Raw genomic sequence first — 23,689 nt, forward strand, 5'->3', positions numbered from 1 at the left:
TGTATCATTTTTTATTAATAGTAAAATGAACACAGCAAGATACAAGTAAGTACGTAGAAGTATGAGAGTAACTAGTGAGAACTGAGACAGAGTGGTTACTACACCTGAGATTCAAAGCTTGAACTGGGTAACCAGTGCGAACCAGGTTATAAATTAAAATGGAGTTCTGCTGTTGCTAGCAACAAAAATATTTGCACTAGCTCTCAATTATCATTAGGACAAGACCAGATTACCAGCCATGGTTAGCTCAATAAGGACTCGACAAGTATCCAACCTCATCATCTTTTCTTCCTACAGCCTTCTTCAATAAAAGATTTAAAAATCATCACAAACCTTCTTTTTTTCTTTTTTCTTTCCCACATTCCAATGATACTAAAGAGCTTTTTTATGTGGCCCATTGTTTGGGTCTAGTATTGTAATAGATTTGTTTTTTAATGAAATATTGTTCCTGGCTTCCTGCCAAAGAAAAAAAGGAGCTTTTCTTTGTGGTTTCCACTTTCCAGTTGTCTTGTTTCTCTGCGATGTTTCCTTAATTTTCTTTTGGCTGTTGTCTTCCACCTGTATTGTTTGCTTTGTGAGTTTGTGGTTTAAAATCAATGAAAGTTTCCTTTCAGACCCAAAAAAGAAAGGAAAAGGCCGAAGCATCTTCAGTACATGGTGCAAGTGTAAATGCCACGTGCTGGTCACGTGACAAGAAGAATCACGGACACCGTTAGTCTATTCTAGGTTGGGGTCAACAAAAATGAGTAAGAACAAAGGGTAAATCTATCATCCAGTTTTTCATCTTGTTCAAACTTTCACCCAACCATTCCCAACCCTTCAATTTGAAATCAGAAGGATGAACGCCAAACAATGGGCAATTCCTTAAATGGATTGATTGTCACACCCTCAAACCCGAGACCAATATTACATTGAAATATGGTACCCGAATTTGGGATGTGAGTTAAAACAAAGGAAAAAATCACAAACAGTGCTTGAACTATCAGCCACTAATAACTTTCATACCTTAAGTTTCAAAAATATCAGATTAGTACTTGGATTTTTATGCCCGACCCAACATACATACCTGGAATCACTCTCGCTGTTAACTCCGTTAACTTTTCAAGGCTAGATCCGTCCTTTCAATGTTCATCTTCTCCAAAACTCTCTCTTATCTCTTTGCAATCCCAGATTTTTTCTTCTTCTCCATACCTCAATTACCTAGATCAAATACGTGACGCCACGAATCACACACACAAACTCAAAGCGAGCAAAAACATATAAAGAGGAAGAGATATCAGAACCCAATACCGGAAGGGATCTAAATCTCTTTCTAAATTTTTGACTTCTTTGCGATTGGTTCTTGATCACGGCTTCTGGCTCATAATTCGAATACTGGTTCTCATTCGGTTATGGTTCTGCATTGGTATTACTTGACATCATTGCCTAATTTGGTCTACAATTTATCAATTGGTGATATTTGATCTATTTGCACTGTGGAGAGTTGGTTGGCGTACTTACATGAGCATTTTCCAAGCATAATTAGCTATAATGAGCCACGCTTATACTACCGCCAGCGGTACCGACAACCATCAACGGTGTGACCTACGGAAACACATCCAAACAGGCTATCATCGGAGCCCCGACTCATCCCCAGATCACCGTTGACGCGCCGCCATGCGCAGCGCCAAGATCGCCTCGCTGAAGCATCAGAAGCTGGGAACTGAAGCATATCAGTCCCACATGGAAAACAAGGAAGAGGTCAGCCTCTTCCCCACCTATAAAAGGTCCACTATTCTCTCCTCATTAATTACGCATTTACTACTTACCTACTGTTATTCTGTCAACACAAATACATTGACTAACTTAGGCATCGGAGAAGAGAAGACCGCCCACCGAGGTCTCCCTTTGACACCCTTTGTATTTTATTTGACAGATGGCGGAAGCAACAAGAATATCACGAGTAGCGGTTCGCCCCTCGAACCAGCGTTAACCAAGATTAGGCTACCGCCCAATCTTAGACATGAACAGTTGGAAGTTTGGATTGTGGTTTTGATTGTTCTTAATAGCAGTACTGTGGGATATTATAAGAAATTTATCTCAAGAAAAAAACCCTAGAGAGCCGAAAGCACAACCAGTGAGAGAGTGATCCCTCCGACAGCTCGCCCTCGTGGAGGCTTCGTCGGATAGGGTAGATTGGACCTAGTGTCCGACAATATTGGTCAATGGAATAATCTCAGTCTGAGTGGAGGCTCTGTGGCTGCTTCGTCATCCAAAACGCGAGGAGGTATCGCCGGGGAAGTCCAGAGCCTGTTCGGCGGCTTATTGGTAAGGTTAGGATCGATCTCACAAGAAAGGGAGGCAGACTGCCGGAGGTGACGTCGCTTGATGGTGCAAGGATGGATTTTGAGCGGCCCAGATCTGATCGGAGTTTTCCGATCTGGTTTGTGTCGTTTGGAGTCGCCCTGTGGAGAGGGGTAGTTGGGGATGGTAGTGATGCACGCTGGAGTATTGGGGAGGGCGGAGAGAGGATGGGACGATCTAGTTTTACTCAAGCCGGCGGTTTGGATGCCGGTGATTTGACGGAATGGCTCCGGCTTGCGGGACGGTGGCGAGGTGACCACAGCAACCTGTACTGTTAGACTGGGCTGAGCAGGGGTTGGGCCTGGGTTAGGGCTCTACGCCCAACTTCCTTTTGTTTTATGTTTTATTGTTTTCTATTGTTACTAATTAGATGTGGCTATATGCCGGAAATAAGTACCCACTGCTTTTTGGTAGGGAGAAATGGGCGTTGTCCCAGAATGCACACTCTGTGTGCCTTGTCTGGCCTAACGAGGCGGCAAACTGTTTGTTTGATCAAATGGACGCAACCACCTAGTGGTAGGATGAAATTTAGTGTCGCCAGATTTATTTCCGTGCGGCAACATAGTGGGAAAGTTGTGATATTTGTAATGATGCTTCTTCGTTATAGAGTTATCTTTTCGGTATGTCACCGCTATGTCAAAACAAATGGAGTAGCCATTCGTGCACTCTTTGCTAATTGGTGCTTGTTAGAATACATAGATTTTGTGGAGAATCCTGGTATTATTTCAGGATGTTCTCCTTATGCTTATTGTAATCTGGGGTTCAGGCTCTACGTCCCCCCCCCCCCCCCCCCAAATGTATTCTGCAATTTCATTAATCATGGTTTGAGGGCAACCGCACCAACCCCATTTCAAAAAAAAAAAAAATAGCAGTAATGTGCTAGCATTATATGAGAACAGCAGATCAATGGAAATAGAAAGGCAGTTGAAAAGGAGAATTCAAGATGCTAGAGATTCGTTAAATACATGTTGTCTACATTTGGTTTGGTTTCATGTGAAGAAATTCCAGTATTACTTTTGGTTTGGAATCACATTACTATTGATATTGCTCATCCTCATTCTCATCATGAATAGAATACACAATTTCCCATCATTTATGTTCTTTCCAGTATGCAGAATTTGATTACTCTGAGGCTTGATCACAATACTTACACTCCATGGTTCTTTCAAATGGAAAATTTGATTACTCTTAGGATTTATGTGGAGCATATATATATTTCATAAATTCATATTAAGGACGGAACTCGTGAGGTGGTTTGTTGGCAAAACCACTAGTAAGGGTGGAGAATATATTTGGAAAGAATAATGGTGAGTTTTCGTGGGAAAAACCAAAGTAGAAAGAGAAGCAAGAAATCTGGGAATGCAGAGAGATAGGAGAGAGTTTTGGAGAAGATGAACATTGAAAGGACGGGTCTACCCTTGAAAAGTTAACGGGTTTAACGGCGAAAGTGATTCCATGTACGTATGTTGGGTTGGGCATAAAAGTCCAGGTACCAATCTGATATTTTTGAAACTTGAGGTATGAAAGTTATTAGTGGCCGATACTTCAGGCATTGTTTGTGATTTTTTCTCTTAAAACAAATAAAACTTCCTCCTTAAATAAATTTATAGAAAGTAAAAGAATTTATATATATGTCTGAATAGTACTTTTATTAGAAAACAAAATCATTAATTTTACAATACCAAAGTTTAGCAAAATATATTACATATATTTTCTTGATATAGTAGTAGAAAATAAAACATTCTTTTATTTAGTAGGTTCATCCCTTTTACCCAAGCATCTACTCTTTACCTGAAAACAAGAAGGTTTAGCATCATGAGTAACACAGACCCAGTAAGTACAGCTTACATTCTTATATTAATGTGTCTTATAAGAAATCAAAATTGAACAACCAAGTAAAAATGTACCGAGAACCATTTATATGTTTATACCAATTCTTAAGTATGTATATGTACACACACAACACACACACACACAACTCATAAATGTTCAAATATATTCATCTGCATGAATGTTTATGAGGCTGGTAATAAATCACAAAGTCAGGTGCTAGAGTCCACTCTACTCAAAACACGGATAAGCCACAACATACTGAGGACACTACCAAAGTATGTATACTCAAGGTTGACATTTCCTTCCTATGAGTATAATACTGCACTATCTGTATGGACTGGGGCCAGGCTAACTCCACATATCACAAAACACTTTTAACACAGTAATTCACTTAAACACAAGGTAATACTAATCACCCGACTTCACATCTCCAAGCATAATTACGTTAATAAAGTATAGCAAGCTTTAAGTAAAAAATAAGCCAATTACCTTAACACTAACAAAGCATATAAACTTATATAATTTAATACAATTGAATATTGTCAATACACAATTAGAGTGAGCAAATCAATATATACATATTTTATATATAATTAAACTTGAAAGTAAATTTGCAATGAAGTAAAGGTACTGTAAATTAAAAGTAGTATGAGAATATTAGTTAGAAGCCAAGTCCTTTTTCCCATAGTATTGGAAATCTTAGTCCAAAGTGTCCATTCATCTATCAAAAATAATAGTACCAAGAACCGTCAACTTTTCATTTTTATAACTTATTCAATTTATGTCCGAATTAGGCTGGAAATCTTAGTCCAAAGTGTCTATTCGTCTATCAAAAATAATAGTACCAAGAACCATCAACTTTCCATTTTTATAACTTATTCAATTTATGTCCGAATTAGGCTAGTGAGGATAACATATCAAAGGATTTTTCGTAAGGAATCCAATGGAATAAGTCATGTAATCCAGTTCGAAGTGATAGAGTCCAGACTTGATGAAAAACCAGAACAGCGCAGAAACCGATATTCTTGATACTAACCTTTGATGTCTAAGTCTTTATGTGCTGTATATTTTACTATTACTTCTCAAACTTTCCAGATTAAAGTAGAGGTCCTAAGATATACGAATTTTTGAAGTTGTGATAGTTGTGTGAGATTTCCAGCGAGTTTACTAGTTGAAAACTTTGATTAGCCATAAGTTCTTCATTTCTTAACCTTTTTTAGTGATTCAAAAGCCTAAACTGAAGCATTTTTCATAAAAAAATTTAATAATTTGATTACTTTTGACAAAATCAACTTTTGTTATATAGGAAAATATAGGTTTGCAGCAAAGCAGATTCTTTTCCATTTTATCATCGATTATGCATTTTGATAAATCTTAAAGGCAAAAGAGTATAGGAATGTATTCATGTACTGACTTAAGAACTCAGAAGTGAAGTGAAGATTTTAGTCTTGGATTCAAGCTTGGACTTCTTTGAACAAAAGGGAACTTCTCAAGAGAAAAAGGTTAAAGGATTTGTGTGAGGAGCTTTAGTTGAGATTTCTATTCAACTAGGGGAGCTTCCGATCAGTTTTGCATTTGATTTTAAAGCTTGAAGGAAATATGATACAGATCTATGTTTATATAGGATAGAAACATGCACTAGAAATCAATTCTCAACAATCTTGCTTGACTTCATAGACCAAGTATTAAAGTGAGTTGATAGTCTAGCTAGTTAGGGTAATTGTTCACAAGGAAAAACAAACAGCAAGAGGTTGAAAGAAAAATATTAGCTAGCTATCTATACGTATTGGCATAGATACACATTTACTCAAACTATTAAGTAAGGAATTTTGGTGCTTTCTTAAGGTTCAAATATGTGTTAGCAATAATGCAATAATTAGCACTAAAATAACATGCATCATAAAAATAATGTAGATAATAGTCTTGAGCTTAACAAATATCGAGTGTCACTATGCCAATAATGCCTTCAGGCAACACACTTCAGACGACAGAATTCTTGTTTTCTGTTGTCTATATAAGTTTTTAAAACTTCTTTAGACGACATATAAATTAATTCTGTTGTCTAAATAGCATGAGAATCCATACTATTTCAATTTTTCATCTTTTTTGTAAGTTGAAAAAGTAGGACAACATATAGCTATCATTTGAAAAAACTGATAAATTCTAATTGAAGGTTGAAAATTAGGACAACATATATGTTGTCTGAGTAAACAGAGGAATAGTATGACCTAGTCTGACCAAAAATAGTTTTTTGACACAATTAAACCTATTCACCCCTTTTTCCCTAAGACCTTGTGTTTTTCCCACACTTAGTTAAAATTTTTGAAAACTATGACCTTTCTTTCTATGGCGCCTCTCTCGACCTAGCTCGTTTTTTCTCCACACAAACTCATATCAATTCTTTCATGTTAACTAAGAGAGGGTCTTCTCCCCTAGAAGAGACATAAGCTACAAGCACTTCCTGAGCTAGATTTTGGACAGAGAAGATCTGTTAGCTAAGTGAGAAGGATAGTTGAATCTGTTGACACTGTTCTTCGATTTGAAGAAGGAACGGGTCCGAAGAATTCATTCACTGTTGTTCATTGGTAAGCCTTTTTCTTCGTCGATGTTAGGGCTTCGACTTTGGTTTGATTTGCGTTTTAGGGTTTTCTTCGATATCGATTTTGGGGTTTAGAAGTTTAGGGATTTGCATGTAATTGGGTTTATGAATTTGGGAATGGGGTTTGTTCTTCAATTTGATTTGGGTGTTTTATGGGTATAAATTTACAAGCTGAATTGGGTTTTAGGGTTTTCTTCGATATCGATTTGGGGGTTTAGACTCTTAGGGATTTGCATGCAATTGGGTTTATGAATTTGGGGATGAGGTTTGTTCTTCAATTCGATTTGGGTGTTTTATGGGTATAAATTGACAAGCTGAATTGGTGAAAATTCGATTTGGTATTGGGATTTTGGATTTCCTTGTTGGTTTATTCTTCAATTCGATTTGGGTGTTTATTCTTCTAGCTACTGATTGTTTGTTTTAAGTAAATTTAATATCTTTCAATAATGTTGTTGCTATAGTGAAAGGTTGGAGTACTGGGAGTGGTGATTAGCTAGGCTGTGACTGGTACTCCTTTCTAATCTTTATGTCAACCTCATTCCTTGAAGCCACAACTCTGGCGAGAGATCCTTGATTCATTACTTGCTGTTGATTGCTTGAAAAAAAAAGCCATCTAGAAATACTTCTCACGACCGATCAAACACTTAATTGTGACCTTAGTATTGTATAATCATACTTGGGGCCACCTTTCCATTTTGGTAAGATAGAAAGTTAGAAACAATCATCAAGTCCAATCTGATACAAATTTTATAGGCGTATGCAATGCACTAAATAACTGTGGCAAGAAATGATGTAGAGATCATCTTTTGGTCAACTATTCACAATTCTATTAATACCAAGTCACAAGACTATTAATACCAAGTCACAAGACTTTAGGATTCTTTTCTTCTTCCTATTCCTTATCTTCATAAATAAAAATGCCAGAGAACCTATATTCTATAAATGAGAAGTCCAGCCATCCAAACTATGGAAGCATATTGGCTCTCTGATAACACAATTATTGAAACAGAACAAGAAATCTGATGATGCCTGGCCAAGATTAGTTACAAAAGCCAATTTGTTATATCATTGCCATTTTTTAGACTTTGTAGTATAAACCGTCTTACGACATTCTGACTTGATGCAATATTTATGGAAAGATATATAAGAAATTCAGGATGCAGCCTCTTTGGAATTAAAAACCATGTGGGGAAAAAATGGAGGGACCCAATCGTCTGCGCTCTTCTTTTCTGGGCTGTAAGTGGAGCACGACGGTCAATTTTGATAAAGTCTATTTCCTCGACATTGTTGCTCATGGAAGGTATACTTTCCGATACAACTAATAAATAAGTTAGACCAAATTAATAGACATATAGAGATTTTGTGCGATCCAAAAAATAAAAATTGTAAATCCATAAATTTAACATTACCCATCTGTTCATAGCATATTAGTAGGTACTGTGTAAAAAAATTAACCTGATTTGCTGTCGTTTCAACATCAAACAAAGTGGTCAACCATTAATACGTTTATATGTCCCCTAAGGGGAGCTGAATCACGAGGAGACTAGCTTCCTGAAATTTTTATATTAGTTGATATAGATCGTACCCACGAGAGTGTGAGAGCTGACAGATTGAAAAAAGAAGTTGTGAATGGGCACTTATGAGAATATTAGTTTTATGTGGTATTTAGGGTTTATGATTGACCTAGTAGATCGAGACCCAAACGGTGACGAAAATAGTTGAAATTTTAACCATAAATATTTTTTCTTATCATGATAACATCCAACGGTCGATTTTGATAAATTCTATTTCCGCCACCTTGTTGTTTATGGAATGTATACTTTTTCATATAACTAATTAACAGGTTAGACCACATTAGTAGACATATAAAGATTTTGTGCGATACAAAGAGTCGAAATTGGAAATCGATAAATTTGACAATACCCATCTATTCATAGTGTATTAATAGGTACTATGTAAAAAAATTAACCTGATCCGCCGTTGTTTCAACATCAAACAAAGTGGTTAACTATTTATATGTTTATAAAAAAGTGACTGTGTTACGCTCCCATTTTCTCGGAGCATCCAGGCCGAAACCCTAGGTTTAGTGCAGAAGTACGGTGGCGGCTCCGAGGATCCTCCGGCTGTGAGAAGGACGCTCCGGCCTCGAGTCTTCAGAGCCAGCGACTTGTGAAGTAGCGGTAGTAGGTTTCGAGCTCAGATTTGGGTTTTAGGCACACTCGGTTGGGTGGGGAATCGCAGAAGACCTTCTTGATTGAGGAGAGGCAGCTCTGACCGTCTTGTGGCAGCAGTGTTGAATTCGAGGCACTGCGTCGGTCTTTCGGATGAGGCGAGCGGATCTTCCCTGACTCGGATTAGATCGTGTTGTTGTAGCGGCGGAATACCAGCAGGTTGGTGCGCGGTATGGAGGCCATGGCTGTTCGGGTAGGGCAGCCACCGGACTAACTCAGCAGCAGCGGCGGCTCCGGCGAACCCGCTAGGGTTCCGACTCATACTGGTCTGGGTGAAGGGGCGAGGGTATGGGGTAGTGGGTTGGGCTTTGTGTTTCAGTCCATTTTCCCTCCTCTCCTCAGTTTGGGTAGGTTTGGGCTGGACCTCTAGATGTGTTTTGGTGTGGGCTGGCCTGGTACCTAGCATTTGGATTCTAGTCTTTTTGCTATTTAAGTTTAGCTTCTCTAGTTGTACACTAATCGAGGTCTCTAGGCAATTAGAGTTGCTCTAGCAAGGATTTAGGTAGTGTGGATTTGTGTTCATCTGGCTAGGTGCATAATAATTGTGTGTATTTGTTTACAATGAGGGTCACTTGTCATTTGTTTGGTGGCTTGTGCCATCTAGAATTGTTGGTATGAGACAACTTGTGATGTACGTGCCTTCTGGCCATGGATAAGTAATGAAGTTATCTATTTCTAAAAAAAAAACTACTTATATGTTTATATTCCCCTAAGGGGAGCTGGATCACGAGGAGACCAACTTCCTGAAATTTTTACATTGGTTGATATAGCTCATATCCACGAGAGTGTGAAAGATGACAGAACGAAAAAAGAAGTTGCGAATGAGCGGTTATGTGCATATTAGTTTTATGTGGTATTTAGAGTTTATGGTTAACCTAGTCGATCGAGACCCAAATGATGACGAAAATAGCTAAAATTTTGACCATATCCATTTTTTCTTGTCTTGATAAAATCCAACAGTCGATTTTGATAAATTTTATTTCCTCCACCTTGTTGGTTATGGAAGGTATATTATTTCCTATAACTAATAAACAAGTGAGACCACATTAGTAGGCATATAAGAATTTTGTGCGATACAAAAAATCGAAATTGGAAATCGATAAATTTGACATTACCATCTATTTATAATGTATTATTAGGTACTGTGCAAAAAAATTGACTTGATCCTTTGTCATTTCGACATCAAACAAGCGGTCAACCATTTATATGCTTATACTTCCCTAAGGGGAGCCGAACCACGATGAGATACACTTCCTAAAATTTTTACATTATTTGATATAGCTCATTCCCACAACAATGTGAGAGCTGACCGATCGAAAAAAGAAGTTGTGAATGAGCGGTTATGAACATATTAGTTTATGTGGTATTTGGGGTTTAGGGTTGACCCAGTAGATCGAGACCCAACCGGCAACAAAAATAGCTAAAATTTTGACAATAACCATTTCTTTTTATCATGATAACATCCAACAGCCAATTTTGATAAAATCTATTTCCGCCACCTTGTTGCTTATGGACGGTATATTTTCTTATACGACTAATAAACAAGTTGGACCACATTAGCAGACATATAAGGATTTTGCGCGATCTAAAAAATTGAAATTGGAAATCGATAAATTGATCCATATCGTCAAGCGATGACATCTTAGTAACACTATATTTGTTTATTACATTCCTCTAAGGGCAACCCCATCAAGACATAAGACGTTGGGAAAACCGACCGTTGGATGCATTGATTGAGATATTTTATGCTCATTGATTAAAAGGATTGAGGTCTGCAAGGAACGCACTACCACCAGCTTAGGCAGAATTCTCCCGCCGTCGTCCCACCATTCTCAACCCAACCAACACCTTCCATCGACTGCGTCGACCTCTACGGCCACCTAACCTCGCCCTTATCGATCAACCATTAATCCCCTCATGCCGGATCTCAAGCCCATCAACCTGTCCCTCCCACTGATGTAGAACGGATGGTAAGAAGGATCGAAGAACAGCTCAATCAATCAAAAGGAAAACCCAGTTTGCTGCAAATTTGGCATTCGGTGTCCGAATCATGATTGCTATACCTTTTCTGAAAAGGAACGACGCCAGTAACAAAACTCGTCTCTTCGCCACGACATGTGGGCTTTTTCGGGCTTTCAGGATCATTCCGGGCCTCAAAACTGCAATTTACCTTTTTTCAAAATTTTCGGTTTTCTAGTTTTTTTTGGATTTGTTTTATTTTAACCCGTGGGCTTTAGGGATTCATTAGGGTTTCTTTTCCCATATATATGCAACCTTAAATGGCTGCAGAACCATCTTTTGTCATATTATCAATTAAATTGAGAGTTTTCTCATTTATCTCTGGTGGACTCCAGATTTCTTGTTTAGGTTTATTACTTGTAAACCAGTTACTTTTCCGACTACGTCACCCACACACGGATTGCCCGGAGAAGATGGCGTCCTAGAAACTAAAGAGCTGAAGGTGAGAAAAAGTTTCCAAGATTCTACAGTGATGGGTGACGAGCACGGTGATGAACACTTCCAGGCTACAGTACTTAATCCAAGATCTACCTCTTATCATCGGAGCAATCACATGTGTAGATTGGCTTATCATTTCACTCGGGTCTGCTCTGGGTAAAACCCAATCCACCCCAAATCGATTCACCCTATAACTCGGTAAAACTCAATTGAGAAACAAAAAACCGGGAACAGGCTAAGCCTTTCCCATGTGACAGTGAGGAGAGACACCTATCCCCATCTCATTTGGGGACAGAGGATTTCCTGCCGGCCGAGCATTACCTACTCGGAGCATGGAAGACGTTCTCCCAAATTGTTTCTGAAATCTCATCTAAGGAGACAATAAGACTTGAGCTTCATTCACTGGAACTTTTCAGTTCCATGACATACCAGAGAGATAATATTTTCCTTATCTCCCCTCCAATGTGTGATATGGTGTACAAAGATCTGATTGCTGTCGACAGCAAATTTTCTCTCATAATCTTCCGCTGGACGAGCAAAGAATAAGTACCGTGTTTAAAACTATATTTCACCAAGGCCGATGACATAGTCCACAAAATCTTAGCCAGAAAGGGAACTATCTTGTTGCACCTTCATATAAAATCAGTCTTGATCTGATCAACATAAGCTGAATGCCTCTCCACAAGAAGCTCAATAAGGGCGCTCTCCACATCATCAACACCCAGAGACTTGTTTCGGCGAACTAGAATCTTTTCATTGCTGGTGACAACTACAACCTCTTCTTTTCGGCTCAAAAGCTCATTGGCTACAACCATATGCATCTTGTACTTCCTAAGAGCCATATCAGCCTTCTCTAACAGGATCTTTGAATCTGTTTCTAGCTGTTCAGGCATGTCCAAGGTTTTTAGTCACCAAGAAATAATACTGCATCATGTTAGTTGGAACAATTAAGCAGGGCAATTAACCCTCAAACTTTTGTGGGAAACAAAAATTAAACACTAATGCATTAAAGAAAGTAAAGGAGTCTGACATTTTGTAGTAGATATACAATTGCATCGTAACAAGTAGAGTGAGACATATAGGTCCACTTTCTTTGATACACAAGCCATAATGGAAACTATTTCCTGTCTAAACCTACCCAACTTTTCCTATTTCCCCAACTGAGAATATGACAAATGGAAGTCTGAAACACTGAGGTGAGAACTCTAATAAATGATACTCCCCCAACAAACTATTGACGTCATTATCAGGTTATTCAGCCACACCCAAAACTCTTTTGGATATTAGTAAAGAAAATAATTTTTCATCCACATACAGTAATCAGAACTCGTAGAAAGAAAAAACGCTGATGGATAGGATTAGTGACTAGAAGAAAAGCAGAAGCTTCGTGTCTAACCTTGAATGATATGCAGAAGGCCATGGGGGCCCAGTCTTTCCTCAGCATTAAGAGCATCTTTGGCACCTGAACAAGTCGCATATCCAATGGACCAGACCCTGACTGAATTTTGTGCTCTGCCTGCATAAGCATTTTTTTTTGTCTTAAAGAAAATGAGAAGGACATATGAAATAATATTCTATCCAAATGGCATCATTACATATCACTGATATCACTCTATAAAGACATGCTATGAAACTTCCAAGGATTACATATTTTGCTGCTGCAAACTATTTAAGGAATACTAGGGTCAAAGGGATGGGTTATGTGATCTACCTCTTAAGGTGTATAATGCAGCCATGAAACACAGTGAAAAGCACATAAACAAAAAGCAGTTAGTAATCATTACCATGCTCTTCCAAGGGACGTAAAAGTCAGATACTGCTGCTGCAAGATATAGCATGGCATGTGGTCCAATACTTCGCATTGTAAACGCAACCATCTGCAACATCTGCTCATATGCAAAGACCAAATAGTCAAGCCGGAAGATATCTAAAACTACCAGCCGCTTAACATAATATAACGTAATGCAGGCAGCTTTGAGGTAGCCTCTAAAGCTAACCTGGAGATACTCAAATATTGTTGTAAAGGGAAGTTTCAGCAAGAGGCCGTCTGCTACTGCCTACAATAAAATAAATAAATAAATAACCATTTAGGATTCATTGTCACATTGTGCTACTATTCTGCTATTGCATTATATGCCAAGAGAAAAAAGTCAATATGGACAACTATGTAAAGAAATTACTGAATGCAAGAAAAAATAGAAGTGGTCCATACAGCATGACTCTTAGTGATAGCACTCCTCACTGCTTGTGAATGGGACTGGTGTACTGTGAATATGAAACAAAATTCTGTCATCTAAGCAGGAACTGTTTTTACATATTCATGACATGTAGTTATAGTTTATATCATAAGATAATCATCACAGGGCTATATATAGTATTACTACTCAGATCGACTTTGAGATCACAAGAAAGCAGCAAGAAAAAAAAAAAAAAGACTCCTCCTGTGTCCCAAAAACTAGATCAGAGCCTAAAACAACAACTCAGATAGCCAAGTATTGTAAGGCCGACTCAAATAGTTTAACCTAACCTTTCGGATCATAACACTCCACCATCCTTCCAAAATCTGACATCCTCATCCATAAACCAGTACTTATGACTTGGCACTATGCAAAACATATACCGGTGCATACAAATTGAATCTCTAGTAAGCTACTCAAGGAAATTGAACCTGGATGTGGTGGAACCAATTGCTAATAAATACACAGTACTCCTGAAAAGTGTTGAGCTGTCAATGAGTGAAAAGCTTCATTACTTCAGGAAATTGTTTCTGTTAATTAGGCCATGAAAATTAAGTTTCTGAGTGGTGTAATTGTGTACCCATTTGCACAAAGGTCTCATTTTATTATGGCATGTGATGGTCTTTCTCAAGTTAGAGGTTTTCTGCAAATATAGTATAATTGATATGTCACAAAACCATGTATCATTTTGTCATACTCATACCCAAACTTGAAGAGCTGGAAACATAAATTAGCGTTTGAATAATCATGTGAATTTCTATCCCAAGTATAAGAAGAGAACATATATAACTATAGCATGACAGTAAGTACAGACCTTGAATGTTTGACTCGTCCACAATTTCCAGACATTCAAGTAACGGATCATCGGGAAGAGATCTGCAATATGGTTGGCAAGTTCCCCTACGTAACATTTGCAGATAACAAATTATAAAAATAAGATTTGTTTTATACCATTTAAAATTGTTGAAACGAATAGATACATATATAAGGTGATATAAACCATTATTACCTCCGATAAAGAAAGATAACAGCACAGCCTGCCTTCAAAAAGTACCTGTAATATTATCAGACAACTCTTATCAAATATCATATATATTAAATATGGCCTATTCAGTGATTTTAAGGTGGTATACTCTGTGGAAGCTGCTCCTCTGTAACCTGAGCTGAAGTTGTCAATGTAGCGAACACATCGTTGCTCCAGAGGAACCGTGGTACCACCAGAGGTTACACAAACCACCCTCCTAGCTCCTCCATTTCCTACAATATATGCTAATCAATCAAAAACCAATAGAACCTTGTTTTTAAAACCTGGAAAACAAAGGGAAAGGGAGGGAAATAAAGTTTAATAGAATTGGAAAATATTAAAATAGTGAAAAAAAAAAGTGAACGTGCCAGAAGGCTGCGAATTCTTTTTAACAAATGCCTCAAGTTTTTCACTGACATCATCTCTGTTCTTTAAAGGAGGAGCTGAGTCAAAAAAGGATTTGATTTCTGCATCCAGCACTTCTTTAGGAATTTCCAACCCATTTGTTAGAGCCATTTTGTAATTTGCCTGCAGACAAAAGACTTACTAAAATTTCCAACTTTATACACTGTCACTAGTGCAGAAGCTATAATTATAATTGAATAAACTTAACCATCTCTATATAGGAGTATAACGATTGAAAATCATATTCATTTAGATGAATGAGCAAAGTGAAACCTAATATATGTCAAACAAAAGTGCCCACTTACAGCCTTGCAAAATACTCATCAACATAACTTGGATCAAAGCCAACGTAATCGCACCCATATATGTCAGACGAAAAGTAAAGTTATCTGCTAGCGAAAATTGAGGAACCCAGATTATCATCAAAACTATTTATATATTGTTTTTCCCAGTGAGCAAAGTGATTGCTTACCAGTCACCGTAAATAGTCATTCATTTGGATCTATCCCAAACTACTGATCAATTTTCTCACACGAACACTTCAATGAAGTCCCAAGTATATATGGCATCATACTGTGAGTTCTGGGTGGAGACTCACCAATAGTCCCCGCAAGAACATGTGCCATCCTTAAAATGGTGGAAACGATTAGTATCCCTGACAACAATTTCACGTTCAGCTATTTTAGAGATTAGCTTAGCAGCAATATGGCAATCACTACAAACACGAAGATTTTTGGTAATTCTGATCACTGCCCCTCGCTCAGTATGCAGAATGGCAAACACAATTGCCAGCTTCTCACTGTGAACTGCAAGATGGCATTCCTTCTCCTCCTCCTCCACGTCATGAAGAGCAGAATCGGTCTCAGGGACATAACCTAACTCCTTCATTTTCCCAACCAATATATCTAATTCTTCATATATCACTTTAGACTGAGGATGTGATCTGTCACCAGCAAGAAAAGTGTGAACCTGGTCTTTGAGTTCAACATTGCTGACACCTGGTATTTTCTTGATTCCTCTACTCTTCATCACTGACCGGACTGCGGTGACATCTTGCCATTTACCAGCTTTTGCATAGATGTTTGATAACAAAACATAATAACCCGATTCCTCTGGAGCCAATTGAAAAAGGCAATCAGCGACTAAAAGTCCTACACTCATGTTAGAGTATACCCGGCAAGCACTAAGTAGAGCACCCCATACTCTTTCATTAGGCTCCAGTGGCATCTGTTTGACAAAACTATAAGCCTCGTCCACTCTTCCAGCACGCCCCAACAGATCTACCAAACAAGCACAGTGCTCTATCCTAGGATCAATGCCGTACTCCTCAGTCATCAATTTAAAGTAATATTGTCCTTCCTCCAACAATCCCGCATGGCTGCAAGCCGCGAGAACTGATACAAATGCAATTGAATCAGGAACTACACCTGAGTCACGCATTTTCACAAAAAGTGCCACAGCGTCATGACCTTGTCCACTCCTACCATATGCAGACATCATGGAAGTCCACGAGACAACATCCTGAAATGTCATCGCATCAAAGACTTCTCTTGCATCTCGTAAACATCCACACTTAGCATACATGTCAATCAATGCATTCTCCAATAACAAATTTGGCCCAAGTCTCTTTCTCTCAACATATTTATGAATCCGCCTCCCTAGCAACAAAGCAGAAAGATCCCCACAAGCGGGGAGAACACTTGCAATTGTGACTGCATCAGGCTCTATTCCACTTTCCTCCATCTGTAAGAAAAGGTCAACTGCCTCACCAGGCATCGAATTATTCACATACACTGCTATCATCACATTCCACGAAACCAAACTCTGTTTATCCAATTTCATAAACATTTCCTTAACATACGAAACATTCTCAGATGAAGTGTTGGTCACAGCTGGGAATAGGCTAGCCATGGTACCAGCATCTGGTTTAAGCCCCAATGTCTTCATTTTCCTACAAACATCTAGTGCATCATTGAACCGTTCATTTTGTGCATACCCAGCTACCATAGAATTACACGAAACCACATCTCTACATGGCATCTCAGCAAAAACGCGCCGAGCCTCCACCAAACAACCGCATTTCCCATACATGGCAATCAGACCATTCCCAATAAACAAATTCCGATCAAGCCCAACTTTCACAACAGCAACATGAATTTGCAACCCCACCCACAAATTATCCGACCCCGAACAAGCCTTGAGGACACAAGGGTACGTATAGTTATCAGGATCAAACCCAATGGCAGACATAGTTTTGTACAAAACAAGAGCATCATGGTACAAACGGTTATTCACATAGCTTCTGATCATGACATTACAAAAGATGACATTCTTATCAGGAATTCGATCGAATATACAGCGCGCCATTCTGGGTTCACCACAAGCAGCATAAGCTCTCATGAACTTGACACCTAGTGAAGCGTCGCCGTGGAGATTCTCATTGACAATAAAGCTTGCATAGAGTTTCCTCAATGTAATGCTACCTGGGTATTGATCCAATAATTTACCAAATACTTGTTTTGCAAGAGTTGGGTCTTGAGTGGAACATCCAATTAATGATATCAAAGCTTGAGATTCTTTGGCTTTCGAAAAACGGCGAAAAAGGGGAGTAATGGCTTTCATGTATTGAAGAGTTTATCTGGAAACAGGGTTTAGCTCTTGAACCTATAAATCCCCAATTGATTGATAACACCAGTTAACAGAAAAAAGAAAAAGAACCCATAAGACAGACTAGACATTTGATTGTGGTAGCACTCAGAGGACAACAGTTTGAGGTAGTATACAAGATTTCTCGTACCAAGACTATCATCAATCAAATAGAAATAAGAGACTGCACTGCATTCAAGAACAATCACCTTTTTGAGTTGTAGAGGATGCCGACCACAGCAGCGGTGAACACGGTCCCAACCCAACTGTGTGAAGAGAAAGAGAGAGGGCTTATTGAGTCTGAAGCTGTTGAGAAACTGAGAATGGAGATTAACCAAGATATAGAGAAAACGGTCGTATTTTTCAACCGGGTTTAGAAAATCAGATTTATAGGTTATTAGAGCGTATAATCCCATGTAGACAAGTCTATATTTTGTTATCTTGGACCTGCCATTCGGGTCTGGGGGCAGATGTGCCCATGCCCCATTTGGTCTTGTGATAGTCGATTGTGTCAAAAATAGTGTCAAAAAGGGTCGCACGATAAGATTGATTGTGTGCAACATGAATATAAGAGACATGAATCTCATCGTGTGACCTGAACTAGGCCCTAACAACATGATCACTTTTTTGTGTAGAAAATAGTGTCAAAGACGAAAGGTGATTTGGGACAAGGACTACTTATGCCAAGTCACACCATGATTTTCCAGCTAAGGTCACCAAGTGATTTCTATGGCTTCTTCCTTGTGGATGTACCCAACACAACTGACAGTAAGCAGAAGCAGGAATGCAATATAAAGAGATGTAGCAAGATTGTCATGCCTTTAAGTAAAATAATTGCATTAAGAACTAGAAAGGGGACGAATTCCAACCCTTACATGAAAATATCTTCTTGTTAAAATCATCTGATTATCCCCAAATCATTACATAAAATTCAAGATATCACTATTCGGTCTTCTCAAAATTGATGAGAGGGTTCGGGTATAAATTTATACCACTGAACATTTAAAATCTATGTACGAATTAAAGCAGCTTCTCTACGAGGGGAAACTTGAGGCTTAAGGATCAACCAGTGCGCTTCCATGGTTTTATAAGGAACTTTTCTTTAAACTTCTTCAGTTATAATTTTATAACTCATACCAGCCTTCAGCCTTCATTCGATCAAAACGACCATGACTTAATTTTCATATTACTAAAATTGTAGAATCCATAGAAATCTGCATTCCAATGGAGAAAATATTTTACTTTGGTACAATCCCACATTAGATAAAACATGGATAAATGGCGGCTTAAAAGAACTACACTTGTCTTAAGTTATTGCCGAGCCCAGTAGCGTGGGTTTGTTACTAAGCGGGGCATTAAAGTGAATTGATTGCTTAACCATGCCAGGAGAGCTGCCGGGGTCTTGATTTGTATTTGTAAGCTCGCACGCCCACCCTCGGGTTAGTAGGAAACCCCATCCTCAATGGGTGGGTAGCAATTCAAACATGAATTTAGCAAATACTATCGGGGTTGCACCAGTTGCACCCCACACGGATCAAGATACTCCTGCATCTCATCGTGCGACCTGGCATAGGCCCTCGTCATACATTCACTTTTTGACTTCTTTCATTTTTTTCTCCTATATATGGTAGCTTAATTTTTTCTTAGAAATAAGAACATTGTTCTTAATTAGCCTGCTTGAACTCATGATTTGACCTCCATCTATTGGCCATAGTGAAAGTGGAAGTTGAGTACGACCAACCAAGGTCGGTATTTCTACTGCAAGTTAACATATATAGGTTAAGCTTATCATCAATTAAAATTGACTACTTATTTTCTTGGAAGGAAACTTGAGGCGTTTCATACATCGATCATATGAAATCGCCCTCAACATTCCCCTGACCAATTTTCAGCTTGTAATTACATGACCGGCAGAACAATAGGAAGACACTAATCTAATAAAACAGGGGACACCTTCAGATGAAGACAAAACTAGAAGAACAATGGACATTTTCGAGGATTTAAACACATTTTAGTTAGACATTTTTTAGTACACAATCAGCCGTAGCAGAATTGTCAGAAAGGATCGATAGCCATTTTTAACTTTTACTGCTAGTAGAATTAGAATCATGAAATTGTCACGTTCATTGAGTCTAAATTTACTGACTACTGAAGTAAGATATTATCATATGGGGAAAAGTATACATTACTGTTCAAGAATTAGCAATCAGACTTTCCAAACAAAAATATCATGCATGTTAAACTTCAATAGGCTCCTGACTCTGCTCTCTAATTAGTTTAGAGGCCAGTCTTAATAGTCTAAAGGATCTTTGGAGTAAACTATCACTAGTGAATCTTTCGTTAGTTTCTCTTGTATTAAGGATCTTCTAGTATTAATCAACCAAGCCAATCTTACGCAGCTGCAGTATAAATTCAATCATTACATTGAATTCAAGATATCACTATTCGGTCTTCTCAAAATTGATGAGAGGGTTCGGGTATAAATTTATACCACTAGACATTTAAAATCTATGTACAAATTAAAGCCGCTTATCTACACAAGGGGAAACTTGAGGCGTAATTAAGGATCAACCAGTGTGCTTCCATTGTTTTAATTATAAGGAATTTTTCTTCAAATTTCTTCAGTTATAATTTTATAACTCATATCAGCATTCAGCCTTCATTCGATCAAAAACATCATGAACTAATTTTTAATATCACTAATAATGTAGAATTCACAGAAATTTGTGTTCCAATGGAGAAGAAAATATTTTATACTTTAGTATAATCCCACATCAAATAAAACATGGATAAACGGCGGCTTAAAAGGACTGCACTTGCCTAAGTTGTTGTCGAGCCCAGTAGTGTGGGTTTGTAACTAAGTGGGGCATTGAAGTGGATTGGTTGCCTAACCATGCTAGGAGAGAGATGTCGGGGTCTTGATTTGTAGTTCACTTCGGTGAGCACTGCTGCGCACGCCCACCCTCGGGTTAGTAGGAAACCCCATCCTCAATCGGTGGGTAGCAAATCAAACATGAATTTAGCAAATGGTATCGGGGTTGCATCAGTTGCACCTTGCAAAGTTGCTCCAGTACGTTGCACTTGCAAAGGTTGCCGCACCCCACGGATCAAGATACTCCTACATGTCATCGTGCGACCTGGCATGGGTCCTCGTCATACATTCACTTTTTGACTTCCTTTCATTTTTTTATCCTATGCTAGCTTAATTTTTTCTTAGCAATATCCAATTTATTTCAAAACATTGACATGCAGCTCGTGTATTCCAATCCATCATCACCTACCATCGTCCTAATTCTTACCCAAATGCAACCACTCCTTCCATGCAGTGATGGTATAGTTATGTCAAGTAAATTTATATGTACTGAATGCATTTTCTGGTAACCCACATTGCCTCATTTGTAGTCATGCTTGTTTAATTCATCTTTGCTAGCTAGCCTGTGTAAGATCGACTAGACGTTAAAGAAGAATATCAATTGTTCAATATCCGAAGGACCTAATTTGTTAGAGTGGCGCTGCAATGTGAACTTTTTGATCCACATGAGAGAATGATACTAGTTCTTATAAAGATCAACATCAACATACAGTTGTCGTCGTCGAGCTTAGTAGTGCGAGTTTGTAACTGTGCATATCAATTTTCCACCCAAATTTCCTTCCGATGCTTATAGAATAACAAAATTGCATTCTCACAACTAAAGAGATCAAATTAGTTTCTACGTCGACTTTGTTCTGCAAGAAAATAAAAACCAAAACTGCACTATTTTTAAATTCAACATTTTGTACATACCATCAATTTAAGATCCAAATCTTATCTTACTATCTGTAAATCCATGCCAATCATGCGTTCGGTGTTGATTAATCCTTACCTGTGTTGACACTCACAATGTAATGTTAGCATCCACATCAATTTTCTCTACTAGCAAATCTATATAGCAGTAGAAACAAAAGTATAGTCAGTCCAGGTTCGATCCACAGGCATTGCAAATTTTTTATGAGATATATCCTCCTAAGTCCTAGACTTACATAGTTCTCATTGCATCAAGTATTTGTAGAATAATCTCAAATACTAGTTAAAATTCTCAATTACTTGAACTCATGATTGACCTCCATCTATTGGCCATAGCGAAAGTTGAAGTTTAATACGACCAAGTCGGTATTTCTACTGAAAGTTAACATAGGTTATGCTTATCATCAATTAAACACATTTTAGTTAGACATTTTTTAGTACACAATCAGCCATAGCGGAATTGTCAGAAAGGATCGATTGGCTGTTTTAACTTTTCCTGCTAGTAGAATCAAAATCGTGAAATTGTCATGTTAATTGAGTCCAAATTTACTGACTAGCTAGATTTTATCATATGGGGAAAAGTATACATTAATGTTCAAGAATTGGTATTAGCAATCAGAATTTCCAAACAAGAATATATATCATGCATGTTAAACTTCAATAGGCTCCTGACTCTGCTTCTCTAATTAGTGAATCTTCTAAAGGATCTTTGGAGTAATATATCATTAGTGAATCTTTAGTTAGTTTCTCTTGTATTAAGGAATTTTCCAGTATTAATCAACCAAGCTAATCTTACACAGCTGCAGTATTGAGTACAAAAATGGTTCTTTGTATTTGGTGATATAATGAGCTGTGTGCAGACAATCAGATTGTATGTATATGGAAGCTTACTGCACAATTTGACAGTATACTTATCAGCAATATTACCAAGCCGTATCTTTAACGGACAGTATGATCATTCTAGAGAGATCAAGTAATTTTATATTAAAAACCAGCTAGCTATCTGTTTCATGATCTCCGTATATAGCCTAGTTAGGATCCAACTTCTTCAAACCAACCTAAACCCAAAAGCCAAGAGTACAGAACATGAAGTTCCACTTTGTTCTTCAGGTGCTTTTCTCTTCATCTTTATCATTCTTGTAACAATCTGTTTGACCATTGAAGCACAAACCTGCAATCCAAGTGGCAAAATAGTGGGTAAAAGGCCTCCTCCGAAACAATGTAACCCTGAGAACCAGTCTGAATGCTGCAAAAAAGGCAAGCTCTACACCACTTACAAGTGCTCGCCTCCGGGTCCAAGCGTACAAAAGCAACCTTGATTATCAACAGGTTCGAGAAAGGTGGTGATGGTGGTGGACCGTCTGAATGTGATAACAAATTCCACTCGGATAACACGGCGGTCGTGGCATTGTCCACCGGGTGGTTCAACAATAGGAAGAGTTGTCCACACTACATTACCATACATGGTAATGGAAGGAGTGTGAAAGCCAAGGCTGTTGATGAGAATGACTCCACAATGGGTTGTGATCCTGTTCATGATTACCAGCCTCCATGCTCTCACAACATCGTTGATGCCTCTCCAGCTGTTTGGAAGGCCTTGGGAGTTAAGGAAAGCGACTGGGGTGAAATTCAGATATTCTGGTCTGTTGCCTGATTGAGTGATTGCCTCTACATTGTGATACATATAAGAGTGAAGAAGGTTCATAGAGTAACATGAAATTGCAATCTGTAGTTGCTGCTCCTAAATTGAGTAATACAATTATTACAGGTAAAGAGATAAATCAATAACTCTTCTGCTAGCTACACACCCTTTTGTAGTTAAAGTACACACCACGGTTTAGTTTGATCTTTAGATCTTTGTTTAATAATGGCTGTTGAAGCCAGAAATTTTTCTAATCACTGGGTCAATGGAGATAGAGTAATATGTTTAAGGAAAAAGAGATTTGAGAGAAATTGTAGAGAGAATTGTAGGGAGAATGTAATCATATTATTGAGAATAGGAGCCCTATATATAGGGATTACAAAGTACTAGTTCTAATGTTACAAGGAATACCAATCCGTGTAGGATTGGGAAATCTAGAACCTTCTCTCCTATTGCTACTCCTAGTTTGATAAGGCACACTAAACTTG

At 38.2% G+C, this 23,689-nt stretch overlaps 3 protein-coding genes and 1 pseudogene across 4 annotated transcripts in view; 1 reads left to right on the plus strand and 3 right to left on the minus strand.

The window, feature by feature from the left end:
- The window catches only part of LOC133715301 (uncharacterized), a 28,597-nt gene extending 28,215 nt beyond the window's left edge, over nt 1–382 (minus strand). Inside the window, exon 1 of one of the 2 annotated variants that reach the window (XM_062141746.1) lies at nt 105–382. The gene's annotated coding sequence lies outside the window, so the exon portion shown is untranslated. The remainder of the gene's footprint in view (nt 1–104) is intronic. The other variant, XM_062141745.1, reaches the window with a different exon arrangement.
- Nucleotides 383–12,003: 11,621 nt separating this feature from the next.
- LOC133715722 (phosphopantothenate--cysteine ligase 2-like) lies at nt 12,004–15,240 on the minus strand. Its single transcript, XM_062142335.1, has 9 exons — nt 15,093–15,240; nt 14,834–14,957; nt 14,710–14,754; nt 14,515–14,600; nt 13,676–13,728; nt 13,461–13,520; nt 13,248–13,349; nt 12,860–12,979; nt 12,004–12,344 (listed from the first exon to the last, which is right to left on the minus strand). The coding sequence occupies exons 1-9, from the start codon at nt 15,238–15,240 to the stop codon at nt 12,096–12,098; spliced, it is 987 nt and encodes a 328-aa protein (XP_061998319.1). The 3' UTR covers nt 12,004–12,095.
- Nucleotides 15,241–15,722: 482 nt separating this feature from the next.
- On the minus strand, nt 15,723–17,990 carry LOC133715721 (putative pentatricopeptide repeat-containing protein At3g49142). Its single transcript, XM_062142334.1, has one exon. It carries the CDS (start codon nt 17,749–17,751, stop codon nt 15,724–15,726), a length of 2,028 nt encoding a protein of 675 aa, XP_061998318.1. The 5' UTR covers nt 17,752–17,990; the 3' UTR covers nt 15,723.
- Nucleotides 17,991–22,569: 4,579 nt separating this feature from the next.
- LOC133716481 (kiwellin-1-like) lies at nt 22,570–23,285 on the plus strand (annotated as a pseudogene).
- Nucleotides 23,286–23,689: the final 404 nt, after the last annotated feature.

The sequence above is a fragment of the Rosa rugosa genome, chromosome 6 (assembly GCF_958449725.1).
Source record: "Rosa rugosa chromosome 6, drRosRugo1.1, whole genome shotgun sequence".
Taxonomy (NCBI): Eukaryota; Viridiplantae; Streptophyta; class Magnoliopsida; order Rosales; family Rosaceae; genus Rosa; species Rosa rugosa.

Coding starts and splice junctions, on each gene's coding strand:
- LOC133715721 (XM_062142334.1), bottom strand. CDS start 17,751: ATGAAAGCCATTACTCCCCTTTTTCGCCGTTTTTCGAAAGCCAAAGAA.
- LOC133715722 (XM_062142335.1), bottom strand. CDS start 15,240: ATGGCTCTAACAAATGGGTTGGAAATTCCTAAAGAAGTGCTGGATGCA. Junction 13,350..13,460: donor CAATATTTGAGTATCTCCAG/GTTAGCTTTAGA, acceptor GCATATGAGCAG/ATGTTGCAGATGGTTGCGTT. Junction 12,345..12,859: donor CCTTCTGCATATCATTCAAG/GTTAGACACGAA, acceptor ATGCCTGAACAG/CTAGAAACAGATTCAAAGAT.